This window comes from Sesamum indicum, linkage group LG5, assembly GCF_000512975.1.
Source record: "Sesamum indicum cultivar Zhongzhi No. 13 linkage group LG5, S_indicum_v1.0, whole genome shotgun sequence".
Lineage (NCBI taxonomy): Eukaryota > Viridiplantae > Streptophyta > Magnoliopsida > Lamiales > Pedaliaceae > Sesamum > Sesamum indicum.
In genome coordinates, this window is record NC_026149.1 from 4336183 (window position 1) to 4363144 (window position 26962).

At 34.4% G+C, this 26962-nt stretch overlaps 2 protein-coding genes across 2 annotated transcripts in view; one reads left to right on the forward strand and one right to left on the reverse strand.

Annotated features, from left to right (window-relative positions):
• Positions 1-16152, forward strand: part of LOC105161985 — a gene marked incomplete in the record, with an annotated part of 21093 nt that extends 4941 nt beyond the window's left edge. Inside the window, 21 exon segments of the mRNA XM_020693783.1 lie at positions 8-49; positions 1278-1378; positions 3638-3732; positions 4822-4842; positions 4936-5031; positions 5144-5264; positions 5411-5590; positions 5731-5927; positions 7234-7502; positions 9061-9162; positions 9254-9430; positions 9549-9737; positions 10517-10758; positions 10847-10993; positions 11583-11829; positions 13023-13151; positions 13241-13384; positions 14324-14374; positions 14451-14621; positions 14797-14856; positions 15487-16152. Of these exon segments, the coding sequence (XP_020549442.1) occupies positions 8-49; positions 1278-1378; positions 3638-3732; positions 4822-4842; positions 4936-5031; positions 5144-5264; positions 5411-5590; positions 5731-5927; positions 7234-7502; positions 9061-9162; positions 9254-9430; positions 9549-9737; positions 10517-10758; positions 10847-10993; positions 11583-11829; positions 13023-13151; positions 13241-13384; positions 14324-14374; positions 14451-14621; positions 14797-14856; positions 15487-15561 (2856 nt within the window).
• LOC105161986 (beta-amyrin 28-oxidase) lies at positions 20930-23332 on the reverse strand. The gene is made up of 4 exons (XM_011079880.2): positions 23311-23332; positions 22094-23206; positions 21640-21827; positions 20930-21556 (listed from the first exon to the last, which is right to left on the reverse strand). The coding sequence occupies exons 1-4, from the start codon at positions 23330-23332 to the stop codon at positions 21257-21259; spliced, it is 1623 nt and encodes a 540-aa protein (XP_011078182.2). The 3' UTR covers positions 20930-21256.

Below are 26962 nucleotides of genomic sequence, written 5' to 3' on the forward strand. Positions count from 1 at the left end.
AGCGAAACGAAAAAAGGGTATATTTGGGACAAAGGGAGGTGATAAGGAGGTAATCTTATTTTTCTCAGTATATTGTCAGTTTAGGTTTTAATTTCTGGATTTTTCTTGGTTATTTCATCTCTTTATCTTGCCATTGCCATACTTCATTTTTATCTATGTTCACCTCTGGTTTAGACATGCTTACTGTTTGTCATCATAAGATAGCCTGAAACCAAGCTTTAGTTGCGTCATACTGTGAATTTGGATCCAACTGACCATCGTCAGCTTTTAAATTTCAGAGCACACATCTTCCTCTGGGCTAGTGATTACTTAAGTTCTACTGTAAATGGTTTGATTTCTTATATTCAACAGATTGCTTCTTAAACCCTCATTTCTTCATCACTGCTCTTTGTAAGACTCATGTATTGGTCTTCACGGACATGGTGTGTAAGGACTGCATGAAGATATTTTATACTCCCACAAAAGTTTTTGCTTTTCTTGTCTCACTCATAGTAATGGTCCTCAGAAAAAAGTATGCAAGAGATATCAAGCCTATTAAGTATTAAGAATGCGGTCTCAGTGGTTTCCCATCCACTGTACAAAGCAGGATCTTGTGCACATCTTTTACGCACTAATTATTGCAAGAACAAAGGAAGCATCACTTCAGCCTATCGTGGTCTAATAAACTCCACAGTTTCTTTCTTCATGGTGGATAATAGATGTCTCCAAACAAGACATGGTAGGATCTTCCTAATTTGGCCTTCTGGAACAATTGGTTGCGTAAGACAATTAGCCATTCCTCTAAATTGTGCTCTGGGATCCCATGGGTTCTCAGATAGCTAACTGGTGTTTCGTGAATTATCTGCAACTCACGTAGAACTGAATAAAAGATGAGCCTGAACCATTTCTTTTATCTTTCATCCCATCTTTGATCTTTATTATTTATCCTAATACCATTTGAAAGTTTTCCAAGTTCATTAATATATTGTGTCAGGTTTTTGAATTTTTCATCTCAATGCAAAAACTATCTGTTTGGATTGTTAAGTACCTAATTGCTGTATGCTTTCTGTGAGTTCAGCTGTATGCTGCATTATTTTAACCTCTCTTTGTTTAAATGCGTATTTAATTGGAGAGATCTTTGTTGGCTTATTTTTGGCTCTTAACTATATCTATGTGCACATTAATAAACTTGTTTTTTATGTTCTCCAATGATGTTATAATTCTTTTTGATGTTGTCATGGCTATTTAAGTGATGGGTTCATCTTCTTCTTACCTCCCTGTGGATGGCAATTTGTCAGTCTATCATTCGGAGCAATTTGCAATATGCAGCCTTAAGCGCTTTGAGAAGACTCCCTTTAGATCCAGGAAATCCGGCATTTCTTCAACGTGCTGCGCAAGGGTTAGCTTAGCTTACTACTCTAATTACACGTACACAGATTCATAAGATGCTAGCATATATTAAATTATCTGTCTTGTATTAAGGCTGCTATGTGGTATCTGCTACTGGCATCTCATCATCTTTATCCTGATTCAGATTGATGAAGCTCTCTGCATCTTCATTTTCCACCTTAATGTTGGTTGCCCTTTTGCCGTTGTTGGTCAATATATATATTAGCATATGATATCTTATTTTGGAGTATTTATAATTTTCTAATATATACTCTCACCGTCAATCAATTCTGATGTTTCGGGATTGTGGAAAGAAAGGAGTACTGCTGAAGGACAAGATGAACTTAGTTGACTGTCTAGGAACTTGTAGTCAGCGGCGCACGGCGCACAATGGCGCCAAGGGCTCCTGGAGCCATGGCGCACGGTGCATGGCGCGGCGCGCGCCTTTTCAAAGGATGGCGCAAATATAAGAAATAATCTAAGTATTTATATAATTAGTATTATTTTGATTAGATTAATGTATAAGGAGTTAAATAAGACATATAAAACAACAAATTGAACATAACAAAACTTCATATAATTAAATCATCCAAAAAAAAAAAACACTAACAGAACAATTAAAGCAGTCAAAGATTAATAAAATCACATCAATTTCAAAGATTCAATAAGCATAATTAGAGCTTGTACTGCTGTACACGCCAAAAATTAACTTAGGAAATTAGGGTTTATTAACTTAGGATTTATTAAGTTAATTTTTTTTAGGGTTTATATTTAGGAAATTAGGATTTATTAACTTAATTTTTTTTAATTCATGGGCCTGGGCAGCCCAGTCAAAACCTAGGCCGCCCAGGCCCTTTTCTTTCATCGTGCGCCTGGCTTCACTCCAAGCTTCAGCTCCAACCTGAAGTAAATTACTACGCTGAAGTTGAATGCATATCTGTCATCTCTGAACATGACTAAGGAGTTAGTCAAAAGGAAAAGAAAATCTCTGGACATGATTAGTCACGCCTTTGTAACATCTTATTCATTCATGTTATCGTTTTGCGCATAATTTCCTTTAATTTGACTCCAGAATCCAAATAAGATTTATCTTTAATAATGTTTTCTTTGAACTTATTCATGTCTTTTGTGCATTTTGTTTTATTTATTTGGCATCTCATCATGAAAAAGCTCCTATTGATGACATGCTGTAAGCTTTTGACAGGGCGAACTATCATCATTAGAACACCGTAAAGAAGTGAATCTAATATTAAACTCGAGGTACTATCGAAGATCAGTATAAGTGTAACTACTCATCCCATTAGAATACCTTACCAGCATTTAGACCATCAATCTTACCTTTGGATATATAGACCGAACTAGAAACTGGCTAGCTAGAGTAGAACATATGTATAAGCTTGGTAGGCTTGAACATTAGGTTGGGGAAGGCTTGTTGTAATTGTATATCTCCTTTTCTTATTCTTATCTGTCCGTAAATGTTCTTCTGTTACTTATTTCTCTATCAATTTTTAGATCCTATTCTACAATTTGATTCCAAAGTTGTAAGTTTTGTCCAAGATTCTCACTGTGCGATGGTAGAGTTTCTTCTGTTCCTGGCTACTTATGCATCTTGTATAGATTTGTTATACAGTTGAAGTTTCTGGGAAATTGTCTAATACTTCTCAAAATAGCAAATGCTGTTCCGAAAGAACAATGACGACTGAATGAACTTATAACTGTATAATCAGATCTGGACAACCGGACATATTGAAGAGTCACACAGGCAAGAATCTTATGTTCTCTGAGAAAGAGTTGCAATCAGTATTAATGCTGAAAAATTTGAGTCATTATGACGATGAGGACCCTTTCATTGTTTTAAATAACACAATGTAGCTATTTGATTTTTTATATTTTGGTAATTCTTACTTGGACTTGTTGAGACACGATGGAATGAGAAGAAACCAGTCCTTAAAATGGCATTGGGTATAATTTGTATGAGAGTTAAGAGAAACTTGGTGTTTCATTGTAAAGTATATTTTGAACTTTCAAATTCAGTAACATTTGATTTCTTGAGCCACCAGAACAGAGTCTAAATGCAATATGATGCTTGATATATTATCCCCTCGATTGCCTTTATCAATTATATCGAGACAATGTGTTTTAGGTCTTGCTGCTCCTTATATGAAGTCTTCCAGGGACATGCCAGCAACTTAGTATTTCTATGCCACTGGATGTTCATTTTGTTGTACCTTTTGACACCAATTTGCAATAATTTCATACTTCATTGCAGTGTTTCGTTCTCCGATCCAATTGCAGTGAGGCATTCGCTGGAAATTCTATCTGAATTGGCCTCAAAAGATCCATATGCAGTTGCAATGGCGTTAGGTAAAGTGATCACTTTGAAGCTTCAGTGAATCTTATTCCAGGATCATCTACTATATTTTGATAATGTCAGTGTGATAGCTGTTAGTGATTTTTGACTTGGAATTATCATTGTCAAGTAGGCGAACATGCTTGAAATTTTCTGAAGTTTCTTTAGTAATTGTTCTATTTATTCAAAGATTTTGGAAGATGCATGCTACTTTTGCATTTAGATCATGTTAATTTATCTTAGAATTGAATGGAACACTGTAGAAGGTGGTTCGAGAGAAGAAAAACTAATTAGAGCCAAAGAAATCATTCAAACTGGATACTGACAAAACAATTCCCTGCTCATGCACCGGAAATCATTTGCATTTACTGTTCTTTGAATTTATTGAGTTAGCCATAAGTTCTAAATTGGATAACCACTAGTGCCCCCTTTTAGTTTTATGCCCACATGGATAATCTTTATTTTATTGAAAGAAACTGGAAGCCATATTTTTTCAGAACCACCTTTTGCACTTGATTTTGATGTGTTGGGATACCTGTCCATATGGCATGGCCCCTCTTAGTGAAAAGCCATTGTTGCATGAGGACAATCTGATAGAGTCCACGAGGTTGGCCAAGCCTGGGCATGCCTACTATCAGTTTTCAGAATCTATACTGTTTGATAGAGCAACACGTGGAGATTACCTACCCATGTTTGATTTGGTAATAACTTAATATCCTATAATTATTTTGACATTTTCATTTGTGTTCAACATTTAATCCAAAGTTTCTTTGCTGACTTTGAAACAATTTATAAGTTTTGATTGATATATTCTTTTACAGAAATATAATCATAACCAAGTACATAATATTAGTTCTTTTTATATTTTGCAGATGGGTTAAGTTGTCTGGATTACTAGTAAAGTTATAGTTTGCAGATTTGAGAGGGAGAATATTCTTGAACTCTCAATGACATGACCTAATTTGCATTAAGTGTTTTGTTGACGTCTGGTGCCTAGCTGCAAAATGACCTTTCGTACTTGTATGACATTACATTCATACAGTTGATTGTCTCACTGTAGTGTTTTTGATTTTTTTCATCTTTATATCTTATGGTGTTTGCAGGGAAACATGTGCAACCTGGTGGTATGGTCGATATTCCATGGATTCTTTCCTTTTGTGAAAACCGTCCTTGAATTTCCTTGTACAATTATCTTTATCAGAGTTTCTATAAATCAGGGGCACTGCAGGATGTTCTCCATTTGCATGACGTACTTGCTAGAGTTGCACTTGCTAAGTTGTGCCATACGGTGTCCCGAGCTCGAGCATTAGATGGTACATATGTTAAATCCTGAACTTTGGTTTAACATGAGTCTCAGAATCCCAGAGAAATATGAGTACAAGTTTTGATTAAATTCTAATGAGGTTTTGTGTTTTATGAGCACAGAACGTCCAGATGTCAAGTCTCAGTTTAATGCCGTGCTGTATCAACTTCTCTTGGATCCCAGTGAAAGAGTTTGTTTTGAGGCTGTACTTTGTGTACTTGGTAAATTTGATAATTCGGAGAGGTACATATGATACATTTGCAGTTTTCAACTTTTTTCCCCCAAGTTTTGGTTTTCCATTTATGATGATTAACTGTGTGTATAACTGATAACTGCATATTCTTCCATTTATGCCTCTGATTTTTTATGTTATTTTTCGCTGAATCAAGTACTGAGGAAAGAGCTGCTGGCTGGTATCGTCTGAGTAGAGAAATTCTCAGGATTCCAGATTCATCTTCTGTTAAGGACTCAAGCTCTGAGGAAAAAGATGCAGTTCCATCAAAGGCCACGAAAGATAAATCATCAAAGACGAGGCGTCCACAACCACTGATCAAACTTGTGATGCGAAGGTCATAGTCCTTTTTTACTGCATGCCTTGATAAATTTGCAGAACTACAAGAAGTTTTAAATGCTTTTATACATAATAAAGTCAGCCTTTGATAGGATAAGCGTTGAGCAGTACTTGGTTCCTTTTTCTGTTTATTTACAGGTTGGAAAGCTCTTTCCGAAGTTTCTCACGGCCTGTATTGCATGCAGCAGCAAGGATTGTACAGGAGATGGGAAAAAGTCGTGCTGCTGCTTTTGCATTAGGTTTACAGGATATTGATGAAGGAGCTGAAGTTAATACTTTTTCGGAAAACAATGACTCATATGATTCAGATGTAAATCCAACTGCACCATCTGAAGGTAGTTTTTGCAATTGCCTGTAAATATTTTGTTGGAAGTGTAAACTGTTGAGTATAGGATGACAGGTTTTCCTTGCATCAAGCTAGTTGATCATGGTTTTTTTTTTTAAATGATATATCAATGTCTCCAATCCTTGATAATCTCTCACTTTGCTACTTGAGGAGGTGATTATAGTCTCCACATGCCTGTTTGTACAGGTTCATGACATGGCTATTGTCATATTCTTTGTTAGCTGGCTTTCACATAGCTTGATATGTATGCTTGCAGGCTTCTATTAGACCACAAGCACATATAAAATTGGAAGTGAAAGGATCACGGTGCCATTGAATTTTTTAAGAACCTGAACAAATAGTATAAAAATGTAGTGAAAGATCTATAGTTCTATTCTGTGACATTCGAAACATGATGAATGCAAGATATACCCTCTAAGAAGCAGCTGCTATGGCTTACAAGTTGATAAAAGCTGGGTTAGCAGGGATGTTAATGCTCAAAGTGGATGCGTGTCTTATCTTCTTTAAAAATTGTCACCTACTGCAGGAATGTCCTGGATATGCATAAATCCTGTCCTGTACATATTTCAACCTTATAGTTGTCTTAGATGATTGTAAATAAATAATGTCCATCTCAAAATTTTTAGCATCCAAATTTTTTTGAATTCATATTGAAGTGTATAGTCAAAGGTCCTGAAATCTGTTGCTGAGTTCATAGCTGTTGAAGTCCCTTTTTGCGCAGAACTGAAGTAAAATAGAAGTTGTATGGGGACTGGATGTCTTGTCGGATAGTTCAGTAGCAACTCCCTGTCCCTCGGTGTATAGTACAGGCTTTCCTACTTTTGCAGTCTTTCCGCTGAACATCTCAATTTAATCAGACCTCATAATGCTGAGATTGCCTAAATCATTTACTTTAATATGGGGATGTAGCAACTTCTCTCCCCTCCATCAGTGTAAAGTTCATGTTCTTCCTAAAAAGACTAAGTGCTTTCTTTCTTTCTTTCCTTTAAATGAATATTTCTTGCTTTTTGAGCCTTGAATTGTGCTCACTTCATCATTTCCCATGATTTTTGGGGCTGGATTGCTGATTCTGTTCTGGAGTTGGTGAAGCTGGTACTGGAAGGGAAACCATCATTCTCTAGCATAAAGTAGTCATTCCTGTTGTCTTTGTCAAGTGCTTGAATTTCTTTTATGCATGCGTGCTTAAATTATTTTTATGTGCTTAAGATATGATTAGATGAATCATCTCTGCTTTGTAATTTTCTTTCTTGCCCCCAGTGGATACTATTTTCATGTTTTCTACCTTTTGCTGCTAGGTCATCGTAGAGTCGCCTCAGTTAGTGGTATGGGTCAGAAGGACACAGTTGCTGGTATGTTGGCTTCACTTATGGAGGTCGTGCGGACAACTGTTGCATGTGAATGTGTTTATGTGCGGGCAATGGTGATTAAAGCACTGATATGGATGCAAAGTCCATATGAATCTTTTGATGAATTGGAATCCATCATTGCATCTGAGCTCTCTGATCCATCTTGGCCAGCAACTTTGTTGAATGATATATTACTCACATTGCATGCTCGTTTCAAGGTATGCATCCTGTTATAAAAGTCCTGGTTTATCCTTTTGGACACCATCTTTTTGGTCTCTTCTTGGTTCTTAGTTCACCCTGATTGTTACTTGTATATTTACTGTTGTCCACATCTGTATGCTAAATACATCTTTGCTTGTCTTCTTTTTCTAGGTTGTTTTTATCTCAGTTTGGAAGAAAAAGAACAAAATTAATTAGAGATCTTCATATCAACTTCTTAGATGTCTGGCACAAGTTGTTATAGTCTTGGTTCAATTAGTTTTAGTTCTTTGGAATATTCTCACCTTTCTGATCATGATTAGTGAATGGTAGTTTATAAAGATGGAACGATCTGATATCGTGCTCTCATATTTCAAGCTTTTCTTTTTTGCACAACATTTATTTTTCTTGTGATGGTCATTGGTTGTATCACTTGGATACATCTAATGTATTGAGTGCACTACTTAGCTTTGTCTATACAGGGTTCCTTGCTTGTAGAATTGGGCAAATGGAAAAGAGGTGGTTGTGGCGATGCTCCATTGTTGGAACCCCTAATTCATGATCATATTTTCTAGTTGTTGGCTTGATCCATTTTTCACTATACATTACATTTACTTCAATACAAGAGCTTTAGAGGATTTATCCATCTTAGGTGTTAGTATGAAAGTGTTACGGGATGTCTAGCTTTAGAGTGCAGTATATAATTAACTTAATGTGATGTTGTATAAATTTTGGAGCTTGGAAGAAGTTGAAAGTGCATGGTTTGGTTTGGAAAAGAATGTAAATGCGAGTTGTTGATCAATCTAGAGAACATGATTACTTGTAGCAACTCTTTGACTGTTGAGAAACTGGTTTAAAATAGATTAAAACAAAATCAGTGCAGGATTGGCCTTGTTGTGTAGCTATGCTATGAATATTACTTCTTACTCGGCAGTAGGGAGATTGAGGTTCATTTCTTAGCGATGCTTTTGCAGCAAAAAGCATGCAGCAAACAAACCCTTGCATGCTTTGAGACATTTATGTATGTATGCACGCATGATTGATATGTTTTCCTTGCTGACCTTCCCTGTGAAATATAATTTTTTCTGTTGATTTTTATTTTAGGAAAAGTTCCTGAGTTTTCTTTCCTTTTTATAGTGTCCTCTTATAAGCTTATAATCTGGTCAGCTTCTCACACCTCTGTATACGTAGAGAATGTTGAACTCCCTTGGATAGCATGTGATAGTCTTAACCAGATGATTGATCCTTTATAAATTTTAAGTTATATGGAAAAAGAATAAAAAAGATTGCAATCGAGAATGAAATGCAGGTAATATGGATAGTACATATGATGGACCACGAATAATATATATATATATATATATCTGTATTCTTTATCCCTCGGTAGCGTAAATATTGCTTTTTTGACTTGGCGCATTGTTTTCAAAGTAGATTTCTGCATGCAGTTGCTTATTTGTAGTTGTACCTGTGCTCGATGATGCTTGCTTTAAACACTCCAGAGTTAAGTTAAACATTGTTTTATCTCAACATATGCACATGTTATTTTCTTACCTCCATTTTCTTGTTTTGGATTATTAGGCTACACCAGATATGGCAGTCACTCTTCTTGAAATTGCAAGAATATTTGCGACTAAAGTTCCAGGAAAAATTGATGCTGATGTACTACAACTTCTGTGGAAAGTATGTTCAGTTACCCAGTGGGAAAACTTATAGCTGTTTTTGCAGTAATGTTTATTGTAAACTCTTTGTCTAATAGTTTTATGTTTGCTAGACTTGTTTGGTTGGGGCTGGACCAGATGGAAAACACACAGCTCTGGAAGCCGTTACAATAGTTCTTGATTTGCCGCCTCCTCAACCTGGCTCAATCTTGGGACTTACCTCAATTGATAAGGTATCTGCATCTGATCCAAAGTCGGCGCTTGCTTTGCAGAGATTAGTTCAAGCAGCGGTAAGTAATTTGCTCTAGTAATATGACCTTGCACGTTCATTTACTAGTTCAAATGTCAATCTTCATCAAATCACAATTGATTTTATTATCCGGGAATATGTCTTTCAATGGCATGTAGGTTTGGTTCCTTGGAGAAAATGCAAATTATGCTGCTTCTGAATATGCTTGGGAGTCGGCAACCCCGCCTGGTACTGCATTAATGATGTTGGATGCAGACAAAATGGTTGCTGCAGCTAGCTCCCGAAATCCTACACTAGCTGGTGCTCTGACTCGACTCCAAAGGTGTGCTTTCAGTGGCAGCTGGGAGGTGTGTATTCTGTACATTGCTTTTCCTCCCCATTCCTGTATGCAGCTCTAGAAATTGGTTACCTTTTTTGACCCATCTTCATCAAGATCCAGTGATAATTAGCTATGAAGCATGTGCGCTGTTTTAGCAGATAATTTTATTACTAATTGTAGGTTGCTATTGGTTAACAACCTAGGCATGGCAATAGCATTTGATGAGAAAGCTTATGCATTATAACTGGAAAGGAATGGTTCAAAAGTATCCGGTGACCACACACCTGACATAATATTTGCAAGTTATGTCGTCTGGGTCTATTGGAGGGAGGAGCTTGAATGTAGCGAGTCCTTTTAGTTCTCCACCAATATGGCCCGAGTGTTATTTTTGGTCCTTCAATGTGCTTACGATTTGATTGATAAAGTTAATAACATCTCTACTTTTAGTGATAACTCATGTTAGAATGGAACCAGGCTAACATGATCTAGTTTGATTCGCAAATGACTTGTCTGACTTGTAATTCAGCTGGCAAGGTGGATTACTAAGTAATCCTGCTTTCAAACTGTTACTTTGTATTGACTTCTCTGTGGCTAGATGCATCATTAAATATGTCCTGAGAAAATGATTGGAGTACTCAATAGTCCTGCTTTCGAAAGGTTACTTGTTATTGACTTCTCTGTAGTTAGATCCATTAAGTATGTTTTGGAAAAAAGATTGAGGTACTAATTGCTGCACATGATTCGTCAATTCTTCAACAGAGAAAACTGCCTTTGAAATATTGTGTATATGCTATTCTTTTGTCCCAGATTCGGATCATTGCTGCACAAGCTCTTACGACTATGGCAATTAGATCTGGTGAGCCTTATAGACTGCAGATCTATGAATTTCTGCATACTTTGGCTCAAGGTGGTGTGCAGTCCCAGTTTTCAGATATGCATACTAGTAATGGTGAAGATCAGGGAGCAAGTGGTACAGGCCTTGGATCTTTAATAAGTCCTATGTTGAAAGTCCTAGATGAAATGTATAGTGCACAAGATGAACTCATAAAGTAAGGAGTGAGAATTTGGTATTTCTTTCAGTTGTGACCATATTGATGAAAATTAATTCCAGAAGTTCTTGTAAACTTGAATACTCAGGGAGATGCGCAATCATGACAATGCCAAAAAAGAATGGACAGATGAGGAACTCAAGAAGCTGTATGAAACTCATGAGAGGTTGTTAGATCTTGTCTCGCTCTTTTGTTATGTCCCAAGAGCAAAATATCTTCCGTTGGGGCCAACAAGGTACTTACACTTCTGCTTCACCTTATAGCTGGTAATTTTGAACTTTAATCTTTCACTTGAAAGATGAGTCTCAGATATTGAAAAGTGCATTTAAAGGTGGAATATATCAGAACTTCAAGGAGAACTGATAGAAATATCATAATTGTAAGAAGGGAATGTAGCTTTTGCACACAAGTGGTTATGGAAAAATTACCATCATCATTATACTAATATCCCAGACTTAGGAATCATAAGAAAATGCAACATGGGAGTTATCCGATTGAATTGTTATGTAAATTTCATGACAATGATAAGAAACAAATAGTCTTTCTTTTCTCTGCCATCAGTTGTATGTGGCCACCAATCTCATTGATAGTTGGAGTTGGATTATATTCGAGTATATACTAATTTTGAAATGTACTATTTCTTAGACATCATTTTGGTAAACATAGACCAGTGTTCTTTAATACATCTAAGTCCTCCTTTAAAGTTCCTTGTTTTGCTTAATCTCTGTGGTTTTCCGTTTGTGTTTATGTTATTGACAGAAAGCCCAGGGAGGAGAAATCATTCTTACTATTTCTCACTTTATTTGATCTTACAATTGTAACAGTGCAAAACTCATCGACATATATCGCACTCGGCATAATATTAGTGCATCATCAGGCCTCAATGATCCTGCTGTTGCCACAGGGATTTCTGACCTTATTTATGAAACTTCCAAGACGAGGATTCAAGATGTTCTCTTCGAGACTACCAAAACAAAAACAAAGCCAGCTGAGCCAGATGCACTTGATGACGACCTTGTTAATTTTTGGGCTGCAAATCTTGGTGATGATAGTGCACCTGCCATGAATAGGGTAAGATCTGATCAATTTGTTAAATCTGATTGCTGTAGCTTGAATTTAAGTATATTTGGGCAAAACAATTCAGCAAATCATGGCAAAATGTCTAGCATTTTGTCAAGCATTGGGTCACTGCCTGCTCTTTGGCTAGTTCTGTTACCGTGCTGGTTGCTAACAGCTGAAGGCAGCCATGTGTTCATGAATTTGACCGGTCACCTTTTGAGTAACTTTTGCAAATATGATGCCATAATGATTTTCTAGATTCATTTGGAAAACTACATGATCGGTTTGGACAAGAAATTGTTGCCTAGTTACTTCTTTTACTTTAAGAAGTCGAACGAAGTTAGTCATCCTTGATTTGAGTGCATGAAGGCATTTATCATATTGTAATCTGAATCTTATTGCTAATATGGTGAGCTATGTCATGCTTGCTTTTAATAATGGCTAATAGGTTGGTAACTGTGGGCCCTTGAAGTTATGTTCTCTTAGATAACATACGCGCACAATGTCTTGCAAATGAAAAGAGGGACACTGATCTGATCATCTTATTCACGTGTGTACTTTGGCAATTATTTTGGTTATGCTGGTGTTTTTAAATAATCTTCTTGCATAGAAATTTCATTAGAATTAAAGCATGTTTCCATTTATTTGAATATCATCTCTACTAGTCACAATTTAAAATGAATGGACTTGGATAAATCGTTTGTTATCTTATACACATTTACTTACACAGTTATCCACAGAGTTTCTAATAACATTGAAGTTCTAATTTGAACAACTTACACTCTGTGAAACAATAGAAGAATGCCTTTGGAATTATTTCTTAGGAAAAGGCAGTTATATCAGCAGGTGCAGTTTAAAATTCGATATGGTCGAGAGAAATATAACATTGTCTTCCTTTTGTACCTTCTATTATTTTTAGCTAATCCTACTTATCATTCTGGGTTTTCGTGAACTACTCTTACTGAAGTTGGTTAAGTCAACAAGTTTCATAAGACTATAACAACTTTAAGGAACTGGCACTCTATCTCCTTTGTCTTGAAGGAAATTATCTAGGGGAAATTAGAATCAACCACAGAAGTTAATATCGTTGGTGAATTAAACAAACTTCTTAATTTTCTTTTATTTGGAAGATATTTATCAACTGCTTCCCCCACCTTTTCTGTGAAAACTCTTTTAACATTCTTTTTATATTTGCTGTACATTAGGTAAATGAATTTCTCGCTGGTGCTGGTACTGATGCCCCTGATGTTGAGGAAGAGAACATCATTTCCAGACCTTCTATGAGTTATGATGATATGTGGGCAAAGACTCTCTTGGAAACGACAGAAAGGGAGGTAAGGCATCCTGATATGTTGCATGGTCTTGGTATCTTAATTCCAACCTGGTAAGCAAGTTCTTGCTTATATCTGTCTTATTTCTGCAGGAATATGATGCAAGATCATCTGGATCTTCATCTCCAGACTCAACAGGGTCCGTTGAGACATCCATATCCTCCCATTTTGGGGGAATGAACTATCCATCATTGTTCAGTTCAAAACCATCTACTCATGGGCCTTCAAAGTTCAAGGTCTGGGAAATACAATCAAACTCTTTTTGATTCCTTCAGATAATTTTTGATTGGCTTTTGACAATTAGCCTGACAAAGTTGATGATTGTTCAAATTTACATACATGGGGGTTGCATTTCTAGTGTGAGTTATTGTTCACCAGACTCTCTCCATCCACACCACTGCGGCCGCAACCACCACCTTGCACCCCCAACCAAAAAAAGAAAAAGAAACACACTCCAACTGACTGACACACCAAAAGATAATAATTATTAAAAAAAATGAATTAATAGAAATGTGGGATGGTTTCACTTAGGCCAATATAATGGTCAAATGACTGTTCTCAGATGCATAGTGATTGAATCTTATATTTGATCCTGGAAAAGGTTTCATTTCTTTAGATCATAAAGTTGTACAGGGGTTTTTCCTTGGAGATTGAATCCTATGTTTGTCTCTTAAGCTTGGAATTGTGTGGTTCTCGTAGAGCAATGTGCTGGTCTAGCACCCACCTACCTGCACAAGAAATCTTGTATACATCTTAAAGTCCCAAAGCTGCATCTCTTTCTACTTCTCCTTGACCCTTGTGAGTATACTGTCACATAAAGATACCTTCGCCTGTTGCCCTCCTTATAGATTCATTTTCTATTATCTGAAACAATTTTCAGAAAGCCTATGTAGTTCTGCTTCCATCTTGTTTTAACTTATTATACAACTAAAAAGCCTGCATGTTCTGGAGATATCAATCATCCTGGATGTAGTTACCCTATCTGAGCTTTTTATCTGGCCCCTGGACTTCTATTTCTGTACATCTTATGTTTGTTCCTGTCAAGAAATGAATTACATATATTTTCAAATGATATCAACATCAAAAAGTGCCACTCTGGAATTGGACCCTGTCTGTGCAAAAGATTAGATAAATGTGCCTGCACAAGATATGATACTTTTTTGTTGCTCATGCAGGAAAGGTCTAGTGGAAGTAGATATAGTGCATATGAAGCTCCTGGCTCACCGGTTGATATTCTGGACCTCTTTTGTTGACAGTTTAATTGTAAAGTGAAAGGATGTTTAAACGTATGCATTCTTGCAGATAAGAGAAGAACCTCCTCCATATTCGTCGCCTGATCATCAAAGACGCGAGTCATTTGAGAATCCCTTAGCTGGCCCTATTTCCCATAGTCTCGATGAAGGACGGCCTTCTTCAGGCAATCCACAGTTTGGGTCAGCTCTTTATGACTTCAGTGCTGGTGGCGATGATGAGGTGAGTTCAACATAGCTGCATCTAGTGTCAGCATATGCTGAATCTGAATGTCAGTTGCTCAAGATCGGAAAATTAACAGTTCTTGGATACTGTTTTGTCTGTTCTACATTACACATTCGAGGTGTTTGTTTTGGTTTTAGCAGGATGATAATGTTAAGCTTTGTGTTGTTTGCAGCTTAATCTTACTGCTGGTGAAGAAGTTGAGATTGAGTATGAAGTAGATGGCTGGTATTATGTGAGTATATGATGCAAGTTGATACATTCCCAATGCAGATTGCATGTTTCCTTTTTGAGTTATTTCCCAAAATAACACATTTTTTCCGTGATGACTTGTTGGAATTATGAGGGTTGTGGTTTGATATTTTGAGTTCATTGCAGCACCTGATACATAAGCTTAAACTATTTCAGTTTGTCAATTTTAGTGCTATAAAAAACTTGAGCTTCATTGAATCTCATTGTATTTGGCTCAGGGGTCTGAGTAAATCTTGAACTTTTGTTGCTCATTTTACATATCCAATCTAGTTTTGAGGCGTTAGGCCTGCAAGTTTGTGGCTCAGTTAGCACGACTAATTTAAACCCCCTAGTTTTAGCCCGATCTATTTAATTTTCCATTTTAATCCATTGTACATGTTTTGACTTTATCAACAATAATCAGTCAAGTATTGTTGGTTCTAGGGAACAATACTAGTTCTATTCATTAAAATGCATTCTTTATTTGATTGCGCAATGTGGATCCCTTTTACCATTAAACTGAGAAAAATTGTTTCTCAGCCTAAGTTTCTTCCTGCTTCTCATTTAGCCTTATTCATGTGATACAACAGTTGGTGTTCCTCTGTTTGGTTTCCTGATATGTTTGCTGCTGCAGGTCAAGAAGAAACGTCCTGGCCGGGACGGGAAAATGGCTGGGTTGGTTCCTGTGCTGTATGTCAGTCCATCTTAATGCTGAGTCTGCACTTGGTCTTGCCCAAGTTGAATGCCTTATTAAACTACACAAAGATCACTTTGCTGTTATAAATTGTTGGAAATACATGGAGCAAAGCCTGTCTAGTGGAGAAACCACCCATAGTTACCAGATCCTTGCTTTACAGTATCTGTGTATCGTCAGCTGAGATCAATTTACCATCATATTGAGTAAGCCGAAGCATGTCTAATTCGTATCGCCCTTTTGTTGTTATACCATGGTCACATCAAGTTGGTTGCCTTCTAACTCTGCTGGTTTCGTCTAGTTACTTTGGAAGTGCCCGGTTTTTCATACTAACAGTCTTAATTCACTCATTATTTTGTTCTCCCCTGTATGTTTATTGACAGCTTGTCAGCTTGTTTATGTAAGCCTCTATAGATGAGTAGTGTTGCTAATTTTGTTCCCATATCATCTGCACATGAGTAGTTCATTGTTACAGAAGCCTCACACGTCATGTGGGATTTTGCTTGTATCTATATTCAATCAATTGAGTGAGTTACCAAATGTACTAGTCATAAACTACTACTTGGTATGATTTTGAATTTTTATCAATTGAATGTCGTCTCATTTGGAACTGGAGCTGTACGAACTATGAACAATGGCTAACAAAATTGTTATACGAGTCTAGGTTGGCATTGCAAATATGCTAATGGCTTGTGATTTCCCCTTGTTATGTCAAGTGTAAATTTGGTTCTCACATATGGATGTGAGTTCGACTGAATCAGGTTCAGGCTAGTTTTTCTCTCTGGAAGTGATTTTCTGGTTTTTTGTGGGTCGGTGTTTAATACAAACGATATTGAGGAGTCAAAGTTTATCAGTGTTAAGTCGTGTTTTCAATATCAACAAGTTTGGGTAGGCAAAGCTATTTCGAATTGATCAAAATGACATCTAAATGAATCTCATGATATACATAACAATCACGGTTTCTGGCACAATGAACACTCTCGGATCATGTAAATCTAATAAATCCAATCCATTCTCATATTCAGATTCAAATTTGTATAATGATTATCTATGTATAACACAATATCAGGTAATTTATCGTCAATCCATTGACGAAGTTTGCTCGACTAAATCTGTAGTTTTATAGTTAGTGCCGACCAACTGCAGTACTATAATCAACAAAGGTCTATTGCACTGTGTTTAGATCGACGGATTTAAAAAGTAAGAATTCTCTTTTGGATTTATTTGAAAAGTAAATAATTTACGCGCAATACCTTTCAATCAATTCGTTGAGAGATTCAATTTTTGACAATCGGTACTCCATCGACTTTAAAAATATGACCTGAGTTTTCTGGGTTTTTGTCTCAACCTAAAGGTAAATGGAAAAAGGAGTTCATAAGTATGATAATGATACATACATTTATGAAAAAGACAAATGTAGATGAGCGATTCTTCCCATGACGCTCACTCTTTCTTTCTTGTCCTAAAAGCCAACAAATTATAGAGGAAAAACAACATTCTATTCACAAAAACATATTGAAAAAGTCTAGTGATGAAAGAGTCAAAGTTTGATGTTTGTGATTCTTATTATATTTTGAAGGAAGAAAAAAAATGAATATTTACTTACTTTCTAGAAAAAAGTGGTATCTTAAACGGGTGAAAATTATGTAATTTTATCATAAAAGTGTAAAGTTCAGGGTATATTACAACGACATACCCTAAAGTTAAATCTGATTGCATAAAATATTTCATACTCGTTGCAAAATTACAATACATCTCCTGATGTTGTAAGTAATATTTATAGCGACACTCTCTCAGGGTAAAAATTTACAAATACACAGGTAACATAAATTACATCAATATAAAAGGGGTGTATTTATAATTTTATAAAAGATAAGAGATATTTGTATAATTAAACCTAACTTTACTTAAAAATAATTATCTTGAAGTTAGTGTTCAAACTTACAGTCAGTCCAGTATTAATTAAGTAGCTGATTGAAAAAGAAAATCCACAAAAACAAGAAAATTTAATTGAGTTTTATACAAGAGTTGAAGTTTTCAGATGACAAAGATAGTATTTGACATGACTCCACGAAAAAAACAAAAAACTTAAATTAGTTTGGAATATTCGACAGTTTTGCTTAGGCTCAAAGCTATTCCAAATTAAAAATAGGGTAAATCACATTTTGTGAATTCAACTATGCTTATTTTTATACTTTGTAATTATTTTTTAATTTTTGGTTAATTTATCATTTCAACTTTATGAAATTTATACTTTGCCATATATAACTGCTTTTTTGTTAATTTTTCTGTAAGAAAAATATCACATGCTGTGCATATGTGAAAAACATCACATCACATAAACCTTAAATATCACATGTGCATTGCATGCGATTTTCTTTTCTAACAAACTTGGTTGAAAAACAGTTACAGATAGCAAAATATAAAATTTCACAAAGTAGAGATGATAAGTTGACAAAAAAAAAAGAAGTTAAATATCAAAGTGTAGAAACGATATAACCCTTAAAAATATAACTTTAACTATGGCAAAATTAATTTAATTCATTTTCAAGGGACGATTATGAGGTAATCAAAGTCAAGAAGTGGAAAGAATTGCAAACTTAGTCCCAGAAAATAGACTCATTTTATACTTAACCCCTCACTATACAAGTTTTTAAAAAAGACCCCATACTTTGTTAAAAATAGCAAATAAAGGCAAAAAGAATATTATACATTTGATCCCCTCACTAGCTATTGCTAGCTTTTAACAACAGACAAAATTTCGTAAAGCAAAGGGCTATTATATGATATTAAGTTTGCAATGTTGCGTCAAGAAGTGTACACTACAAGTGGAATAATTAGTCAGAACATATAAACTCTAATATAAGAATATGTGGATTAGGTAGAGAGATTTTAAAACTCTTATGTATAAACATCCTAAGTATTTATATATATATATATATGTATGTACATCATGATTGTTTGATCCCAATTACTAATCATCAATTTTTTTATAATTGGATCGACCAAGTCCATGACAATTATATACATTAGTGGTCTGTATATAAAATCATCTCACGCTCTGAATAGGTCATGAGATGAGTAGACACACGTGTGTTTGCATATTGAAAATTTTGTCTCATTTATTATGACTTTTTTACATTGCGTTTCATAAGCTATTTTTTCCCCTTTCAATTTTGGATAAAAATTGCATGTTATAACTAAAAATTGAAAAGAAAATTCAACTTATGGAATATAATGTGTGAAAATCGTCACAAATAAAACTAAATTAAAAAAATATCCTAACATATAGGACAAAAAATATAATTTTTCCTGATATATGCACATGTTGAATTTATTGTTATAATTATTTCAAGTCCTTGATATTCTCGGGGAGTGTGGTTAGAGAAAGTCCTTAAAATAGAGGGCTTGGAATACCCCGAGAACAAGGTGGTCAAAGAAATGTATATATGAATTTATGGAGACTTAACTTTATTTTCGGAAACATGTTGGACCTGATCACAAACATAAGAAAAAGATAGTTGGACTATATGTTTTCTTTGAAAATGCAAAATGGTCATTAATTAGGTCTAAGGACCGAAGCTGTTAGTATTTTTAAAAGTTGAAAGACGAAATTAAATAGAACTTCAATATGTTTAGAAACTAAAAATGAATTAGTAGCAATATATGAGGACCAAAACTGTAATTATTCCCAAGTTTGACATTTTACATGTAATTTCAAATTCTTTTAGTTAGACTGCATTTTAAGTTATGAATTTCAAATTCTTAATAACGAATTATTTCAATTTATTTGGATAATTCTAAATTCAAAAATGTCAAATTCTTCAATTTTAAATTTAAATTATACTTTATTAAATAATACCGAATTTCAATTCATCAATCCAAATATAATCTTTATACTGTCTTAACAGCATAATGTGGGGTGAAGTATTCTTTTTCCTTTATTGTTGTGTATGTGTAGAGACTGTCCCAACAATAATCACTGTGAATTCAATTAGTATATATTTTTGCTGGTGTAAAATTGTGATTATATAAATAGTTGGTGAGTATAGGTCTGTCGATGAACGGGCATTATTCTATTCAGATTTAGATTCAATAAAAACCCATGGTTATTGTTTATGAACTTTACCCAGACCCTACCCATATAATACCTGTCGGATCTTACCCATATTTTACTCAAAATAATTGGGTCCAGTTTGAGTATTACCCATTGGGTCTAATTACCTATATTGAAATAAATAAAGCAATTATATATTTTTCTATAATAATATTATCATAACTTAATACTAAAAATTAATTTAAGAAAAATATTTTATAAACTTGCAATCGATAAAATAAATTAAAAGTTATTTTATTTTTTACATGTGCAAATTGAACATCGTTGCAATACAACTAATGATATAGACTTTGTCCAAATAATTAATCGTTATTAATTAATTACATGATCAACAATAAAAATCATATATTTATAACTTTGAAATATTTTTTTTTATCCATTTGATATTGCGTTCAATATCAATTTAATGTGTTTTCTAATTCAAGTTCAAAAAACATTTTGTCAGTTCCATATATTAATCGAGCATAACTAATTTAGTTCTTTTATATATTTTTTTCATTCTTTTTCCTGTTACGTTCAAATTAATTTTATCATAAACTTAATTTGGAGGTGTCACTATGAAAACAAAGATGAAAAACTTGTGTTTTTCTTTCTCAAATATCAATATGTAAAAAAATAATAATATACTATGTACAAAATTTAAAAATTTTAAATGACAAGTAAATTGAGTTGATTGATATATAAAAAGTTTACAAATTTGATAATATTTTCTATTATTAAATTTTACCCATTGAATACCCATATCCACGAGTATTGTAGGATCCAGACCCTACCCCATACCCAAAATATTTATTTCAATTAGTATAGATCCGAGTCTGAGTTTAACATAAAATAATTGAGTTTGGATATAAATCTAACATAAAATTATTTGATGAGTTTAGATATTATCCGCCCATCAACAGATTTAAATCATTCTTATAAAAGATGGATCTTGACCAACTGTTAAAAAAGGAAAATTCTTCAAACCCACATAGATTTGTGTGATTAATGTCTTTCAATATTTTCACACACCGACAACAAAATTACTATTTGAGAATAGTGGGAGTATGTGAATGTGTGTATTTCTTGTGGTTCTGTATCTTGTTTTAGGACTTCCAGCAAGAAACAAAATCATTGGTGTAGGAGAAATTTTAATTTAAATTGAATTTGATTAAATTTTAAATTAATCATATAAAAATATAATATATTTATAATTTGACGAGACTTGATTTGAATAAGAATCTTTGTTTGATTTTATAACAATTACTGAGAGAAAACACAAGTGAATATACGAACAGCTACAATTATTTTTCCTTCATTGAAATAAAACCATTGTAAAAATACAACATCATGCCTCAACAAAACAACCACCAAAAAACAAAGAGAGAAAATTACTCAAGAGAGAGAGCTTAAGCATACAGCAGCCTTATTTTGGCATATATATAGAGAGAGAGATTCAGAACTCAAAACATGGCTAATAATATATATACAAGTATATATATATATATATATATGTATGTAGAGAGAGAGAGAGAGAGAGAGAAATTTAAAGCCTGGAATCTTGATTAAGCAGCTTAATTATTAATGGAGTTTAATTAATTAATGTGGGTTGAGTTAAGGTGTGTGAGGGTAGAGACGAACTGGTAGACCCTTAGCAGGAATAGGCATAGGATCAACCACTATCTTCTCATCAGGCATAGTTTTCTCCCACCTGAACCTCTTCACCAGGTGGTGCATGAACACCAGTATTTCCAGGCGGGCGTACTCCTTTCCCGGGCACATCCTTGGCCCGCCTCCGAATGGCACGAACGTGTATGGAGCCGGCCCGGATCCTTCAAACCTTGATGGGTCGAACTTCTGGGGCTCTGGGAAACATTCCGGATTCTTGTGTGTTGAGTTTGCACTCCAGTATAGCTGCAATATATACATATTTCGTTAAAATTCAGATATATGTATATATATATATATATATGTGTGTGTGAATGTAATATTCTTACCTTCCAGCCTTTTGGAATGGAGAAACCGTTGTAAGAAAAATCAGCAATGGCTTCTCTGAAAGCTCCCTGGAGGGGCGGTGCAAGTCTCAGTACTTCACAGGCAACGTTCCATGAATATTTCATCTTTTGTAGGTCATCCCAGTTCAGCAACTCTCCTGGACCTTTTGATTTCGCAATCTCCATTTGTTCTGTACCATGTGATTAAGACCATTAGGTTATACATATATATACTAAAATATGGCATGGTACTGGTAGGATGATTGCTATGCTGATCGCTCATTTCCTGTCTTTTATTCAGTCAAAAGTTACATGCATATGTATAATTACGACGTCTGTCAAGTAGGGATTCTTTTTTATTCTCTTGGAAAATACGAGGTTTACTATTATTTTTATATAATATGATTGGTTGAATTTGATCAATACGATGAAACATGATAGTTTCTTGAGGGTTTACCTTTGTAAACTCCGTCGTAGATTTCAGGCAGTTCAGCCAGGTACTTGACGATGAAAGTGCAAGCAGAGCTAGCAGTGTCATGGCCTCCAATGAGCAAGCCCAGGATCTTATCAGCAATGTCCAATTCATGCATGAATTTCCCGTTTTCGTCGCTTGTTAGAAGCATGTGGGACAATATATCTTGAGTTGGCGATGCTTTCCCCTCAGCCAAGTCGACTTTCCGTTGTTTGATGATCGATACAAGCTCTTTTCTGATGTAGTTGGAGGCCTTGATGCCCTTGTTGAAAGGGGTTCCGGGCAAGTCTATGGGGATGGAGATCAGACCGGAGGCCAAAAGGTTGAAAGGCTCGGCGAATTTGTCGACCTGTTGAGGATCCTCGATGCTGACAAAGAGCCGACAGGCGAGCCAGAACGTATAGTTCTTGGCTAGAGGGAACACCACCACTTCTTCCTTGTTCTCCCACCCGTCGGCAAAGTGCCGGCGTGCTATATGGTCCATGATCCCGACGTACCGGTGGAGAGCTTCCGGCTTGAGGAAGTTGGGAAGCATTTTCCTCATTTTGATGGCTTCTTCCTTGGAAGAAGTTTGAGTGGAGGAAGGGAAGATCTTGTCGACGGAGCTAGGCCACCACGCTTGGACGAGCTTATTCTCATTTGAAAACAAGAACTTATTGCCAGCAGCACCGCAGAAAACTGCAGCCTGCTCGCCTAAAAGATGGGTCTTAAATACATAAGACGAGTACCTAACCATGCGGTCAAAGATAAACTTCTCTGGGTGGCCTTTCCACCCGGTGGAGAGGAACTCGAGGCTCTCCCCAATCACCGGCCACCCGGTTCTCCCCGGGGGTAAGGCGCCGGAGGCGGGCTTCGTCTTGTAGAAGATGAGGTGGAGGGAGAAGAAGATGAAGGAAACAAAGAGGCAAAGGAGAGAAGCATAGAAAACCTCCATGTTTCCTTTTCTTGATTTGTTGGGCAATTCTTGTTTGTTGTGTGATGTTTCAAAGTTGGGGAAGTGTATATATAGAGGGAGTGAATGAGTCAAAAGGGTGACTGTTTTTGGTGAATTAGTGATATTATGAGGAAGGGAAGATGTTAGGAGTGGGAATATTGAAGCTCAAAGTCAAGTAGATAGTGCGAAGAAATCGAAGTTGGTAAGAAGGAACTACTTTTATTGTTTATATATTTTGTGTGCAAAATTTATGCCTTTTTTTGCTTACTTTTGGTGTGTGAGAAACGCATTGATGAGGGGAGGGGGTTTGAATAATTCCAAATTGGAATATTGCATGTGAAAAGAGTATAAATATTATTTGCTGAAAGGCGCGCGCAGCACTATGTGGACCGGTGTTGTGTGTAGTGGGAGGAAGGGACACCGTGTGGAATTCCTGCAAATTACCCTAATAATTCAGTCATTTTTTTAATAATGGAAAGTATCCAATTATTAATGGTGGTCTGCGTCCCACATCATTTACAACCGATAAATTGTACACCGAGACTTATTGATTACGAAAATTTTTGCCTCAAGTCATGTGCTGAACTAAATCAATCATAGAGCTAACTATATGCGATTTTTCATTTTTTCTAAACTTTACCCCAATTACATCACATGCATATTTCATTTATCATATAATTAGTTCGGTTCAGTCAAACTTGATTTAAGTTAGAATTTTTCATTGATTACAAAATGCTTGAGAGTTATGAAGTTAGAACAGATAATAATTCGTGCAACGAGGCATTGACCGAGCTATAGGGAAAATTCTAGCCCGAACCATAAACCAATCACAGAGCAAGTGCGATACACTTGTTGTATGATTGGTCATTTTTCTTTTACTATACACCAATCACATGACAAGTGTATTACGTTTGCCATATGATTGATTCAAATTTGACTTAATCAAATTCGAGGTAGAATTTCCCCAGAGCATAATTAATTAAGACTTATATATATTCCGTTGATTGAATGAAAAAGATAGTATGAATAAATAGTGTGTACAAGTAGAATCATGGAAGATACTTTTTCAAGCCAAAATTACATATTTAATCAAAACTAAATAAAAAAATGTAATGATTATATATATAAAGTGCCGATATTTTATAAAATAGTGTATCTATATGATTTTCTTTGTTCGTATTCCTTCTCGCTCCTTTCGTGTTATTTAAATTTTTCTTCTTTATTTACTCATTATTTAAAATTTTTGTCACTTCTATTTATTCTTTTAAAATTATATTATATTTTCACTAATCATATAACCTAATGAACACATTAAAATATGCTTAATTCATGTACAAAATTTGATAAGTATCTTAATCCTACCTTTTGAAAATTCAAACACACTCACTCAATGTGCCAATATATTTATATAATCATAAAATATAAAATGAAATAAAAATCAACGTAATATCTATCCAATAGTTAATATAATATGATCCGTATTATTTATTATTTTTACACTTAAAACATATAAAAAAAAATTAGTAGTTGGTCAATAAGGACTTCAACCCGAGTTCTGAATGAAACTTGAAGAAACATACGGGTGATTTTATAATTTTCATTAATGTGGGCCGTCTAGTTTTAAGTCCTCGACCAACCACCTTAAATTAGGCTATCACCTCATATGATTACTGAAAAACGGTCAGTGACTAAAAATTCGTAGCGAATATACTTTTACTTTTTTAAAAATTTTAAGTGTTCGAAATTATTACAAATCTCACTCAACTTACGATAAAAACACCATCGAATTATCCAACCAAGTTTATAACTTTAATTCAAACTCATAATTAAGATTTAAATATTTGTTTTTCTTCATATATAATTTTTTTAAAAAGAAAGGTTGCATATTGAAAAATGAGGATATTGTAAGGAAAAAAAGATAGAAAAAGGAGCAGTTGACTTAGGGTGTAATGTCAAATGTGGCAGGCCATTCAGCTGATTAGAAGTGTGAGTTTGTTCTAACTTGGTGGCTCTATGCTTTCAAATACCAACACTAAACAAACCACCTTTTTCCATTATTGAGTTGATGGATTTTTTTTTTGAATGTCACTTAGAAATATTTAATACTACTTAATGGAGACTATGAGTAGATGCTATCTGAAATGACAGTACTACCCTTGGGAAAGTTAAAAAACGCAAAAAATTACAAAATTAGTCCCGTAACGGGAGGAAAGGGTGGATTGTGGTCCTATAAGTATATATGTTGATGGCACTTTAAGTTTTTTATTATTTTAATTTATACAGTTATAGTTTTCCGGTGAAACTGAACCTAAATTTAGCTAAGCAATTGTAAATTTCTATTTATACTTGACCCTCTTTCGTTAAGGTTTGAACGAAAGATGCTGATGTTAGCAAAATAATCACATAAATTTTTAATTTTATCCCTCATTTAATATTTTCGTACAACATTAGGAGTATGTACATTTGATACTATCAAATCTAATTCGACTAGTGCTTTTTTATAAACTCAACGTAGTAGCTTTGACACAGTTGCACCAATTTTTGTAATCCCAACTAATAAGATAATTAATTTATTCAATTTTCTAAATTTTACACTACTAACTTAACTGCCCAATAAATATGTTTTAATCTCCTTTATAATATATTTTAATACATGAAAGATTATTTATTAGTATTATTAAGATAGCTAGCGTACTATATCTCGCCTTTTTTAATATATTATTTTGTATTTTTTAACATTTAATTCAATTATTTATTTATTTAACTTCCCGCCCTCCACTACTACGTTTTGGGAGTATTTTCTTTTTCGGTTTACTTTTCATGCATCTTTTATTATCTCAATATTATACCATAATTTTTTTATCATCACTTTATATAAATCCTATTATTTTTTATTTAATTTATGAAATAATAAATATTTATTTAAATAATATTATAAAATACGCACACACATAGAATGTACCATAAATTAATTCATTTTTTTAATAATAAAAAATTAAATAACTCGAGGAGACCGCCCTTAAATGAAGGACCACGTGACCTAAAATTGGCCGTAGGTGAGGATACCCTACCCCACTCTTATGACTTGATTAATACACAGAATTTTACCTGTCTCATTCAATCCACCCCATTATTTATGGTGGACATTACAAGACGACGCCATAATTCCCAGAAAAGTGTGGAAGAAAGCCCCGTAAATGTATGTCGCCTACATTTATATAGTAGATTATATTATATTATTTTTACTTTTAGTATGTAATATGTGATAAAATTTGAATTATTTAGCTTATTAATTATATTTTTATTTTTGTGATTAAAAATATATTATTGTTAGACTGTGAAATTTTTAATTAAATTTAAAGGGAAAAAAAAGAAATTTTTGCACTACAAATATATATATATATATATGTATGTAATATGAGGGTAATATTGTCCAAATATTTAACTGTAGGTGAGTAAGTATTACGTTTGTTAGTTTAAAATAATTAATCAAGCAAAGTATATTTAATTTTAAAGTAAATGAGGTAATTTTTGTACAAATATAAAATATTATAAAAATATAAATCCAGACAAACACAAGATTAAATTAAATGGTGGTGTCCCAATTTCATGAAGACTAATAAGGTCCTTTTCAGGATTATAAAAATTTGGGAAATAGTAGAAACCAATTTATGGGTCACCAAAATTGGTGGATGTGAACCCTAATAAGTATTTGCAACAATGCTATTGCTATCCCCTCCCCTCATATTTTTTGTTGTTTCTGTATTAGCATCTCTTTTCTTTTTAATGGGTAAAAATGACTGAAGAAGGCTAATTTGGCATTAGCCCATTCATAAGATTGAATTCTTACAATAACAAACGTTTTGAATTCGAATCCCACGAATATATGTTGATTTGAATTATCGATGTAGCAAATTAGT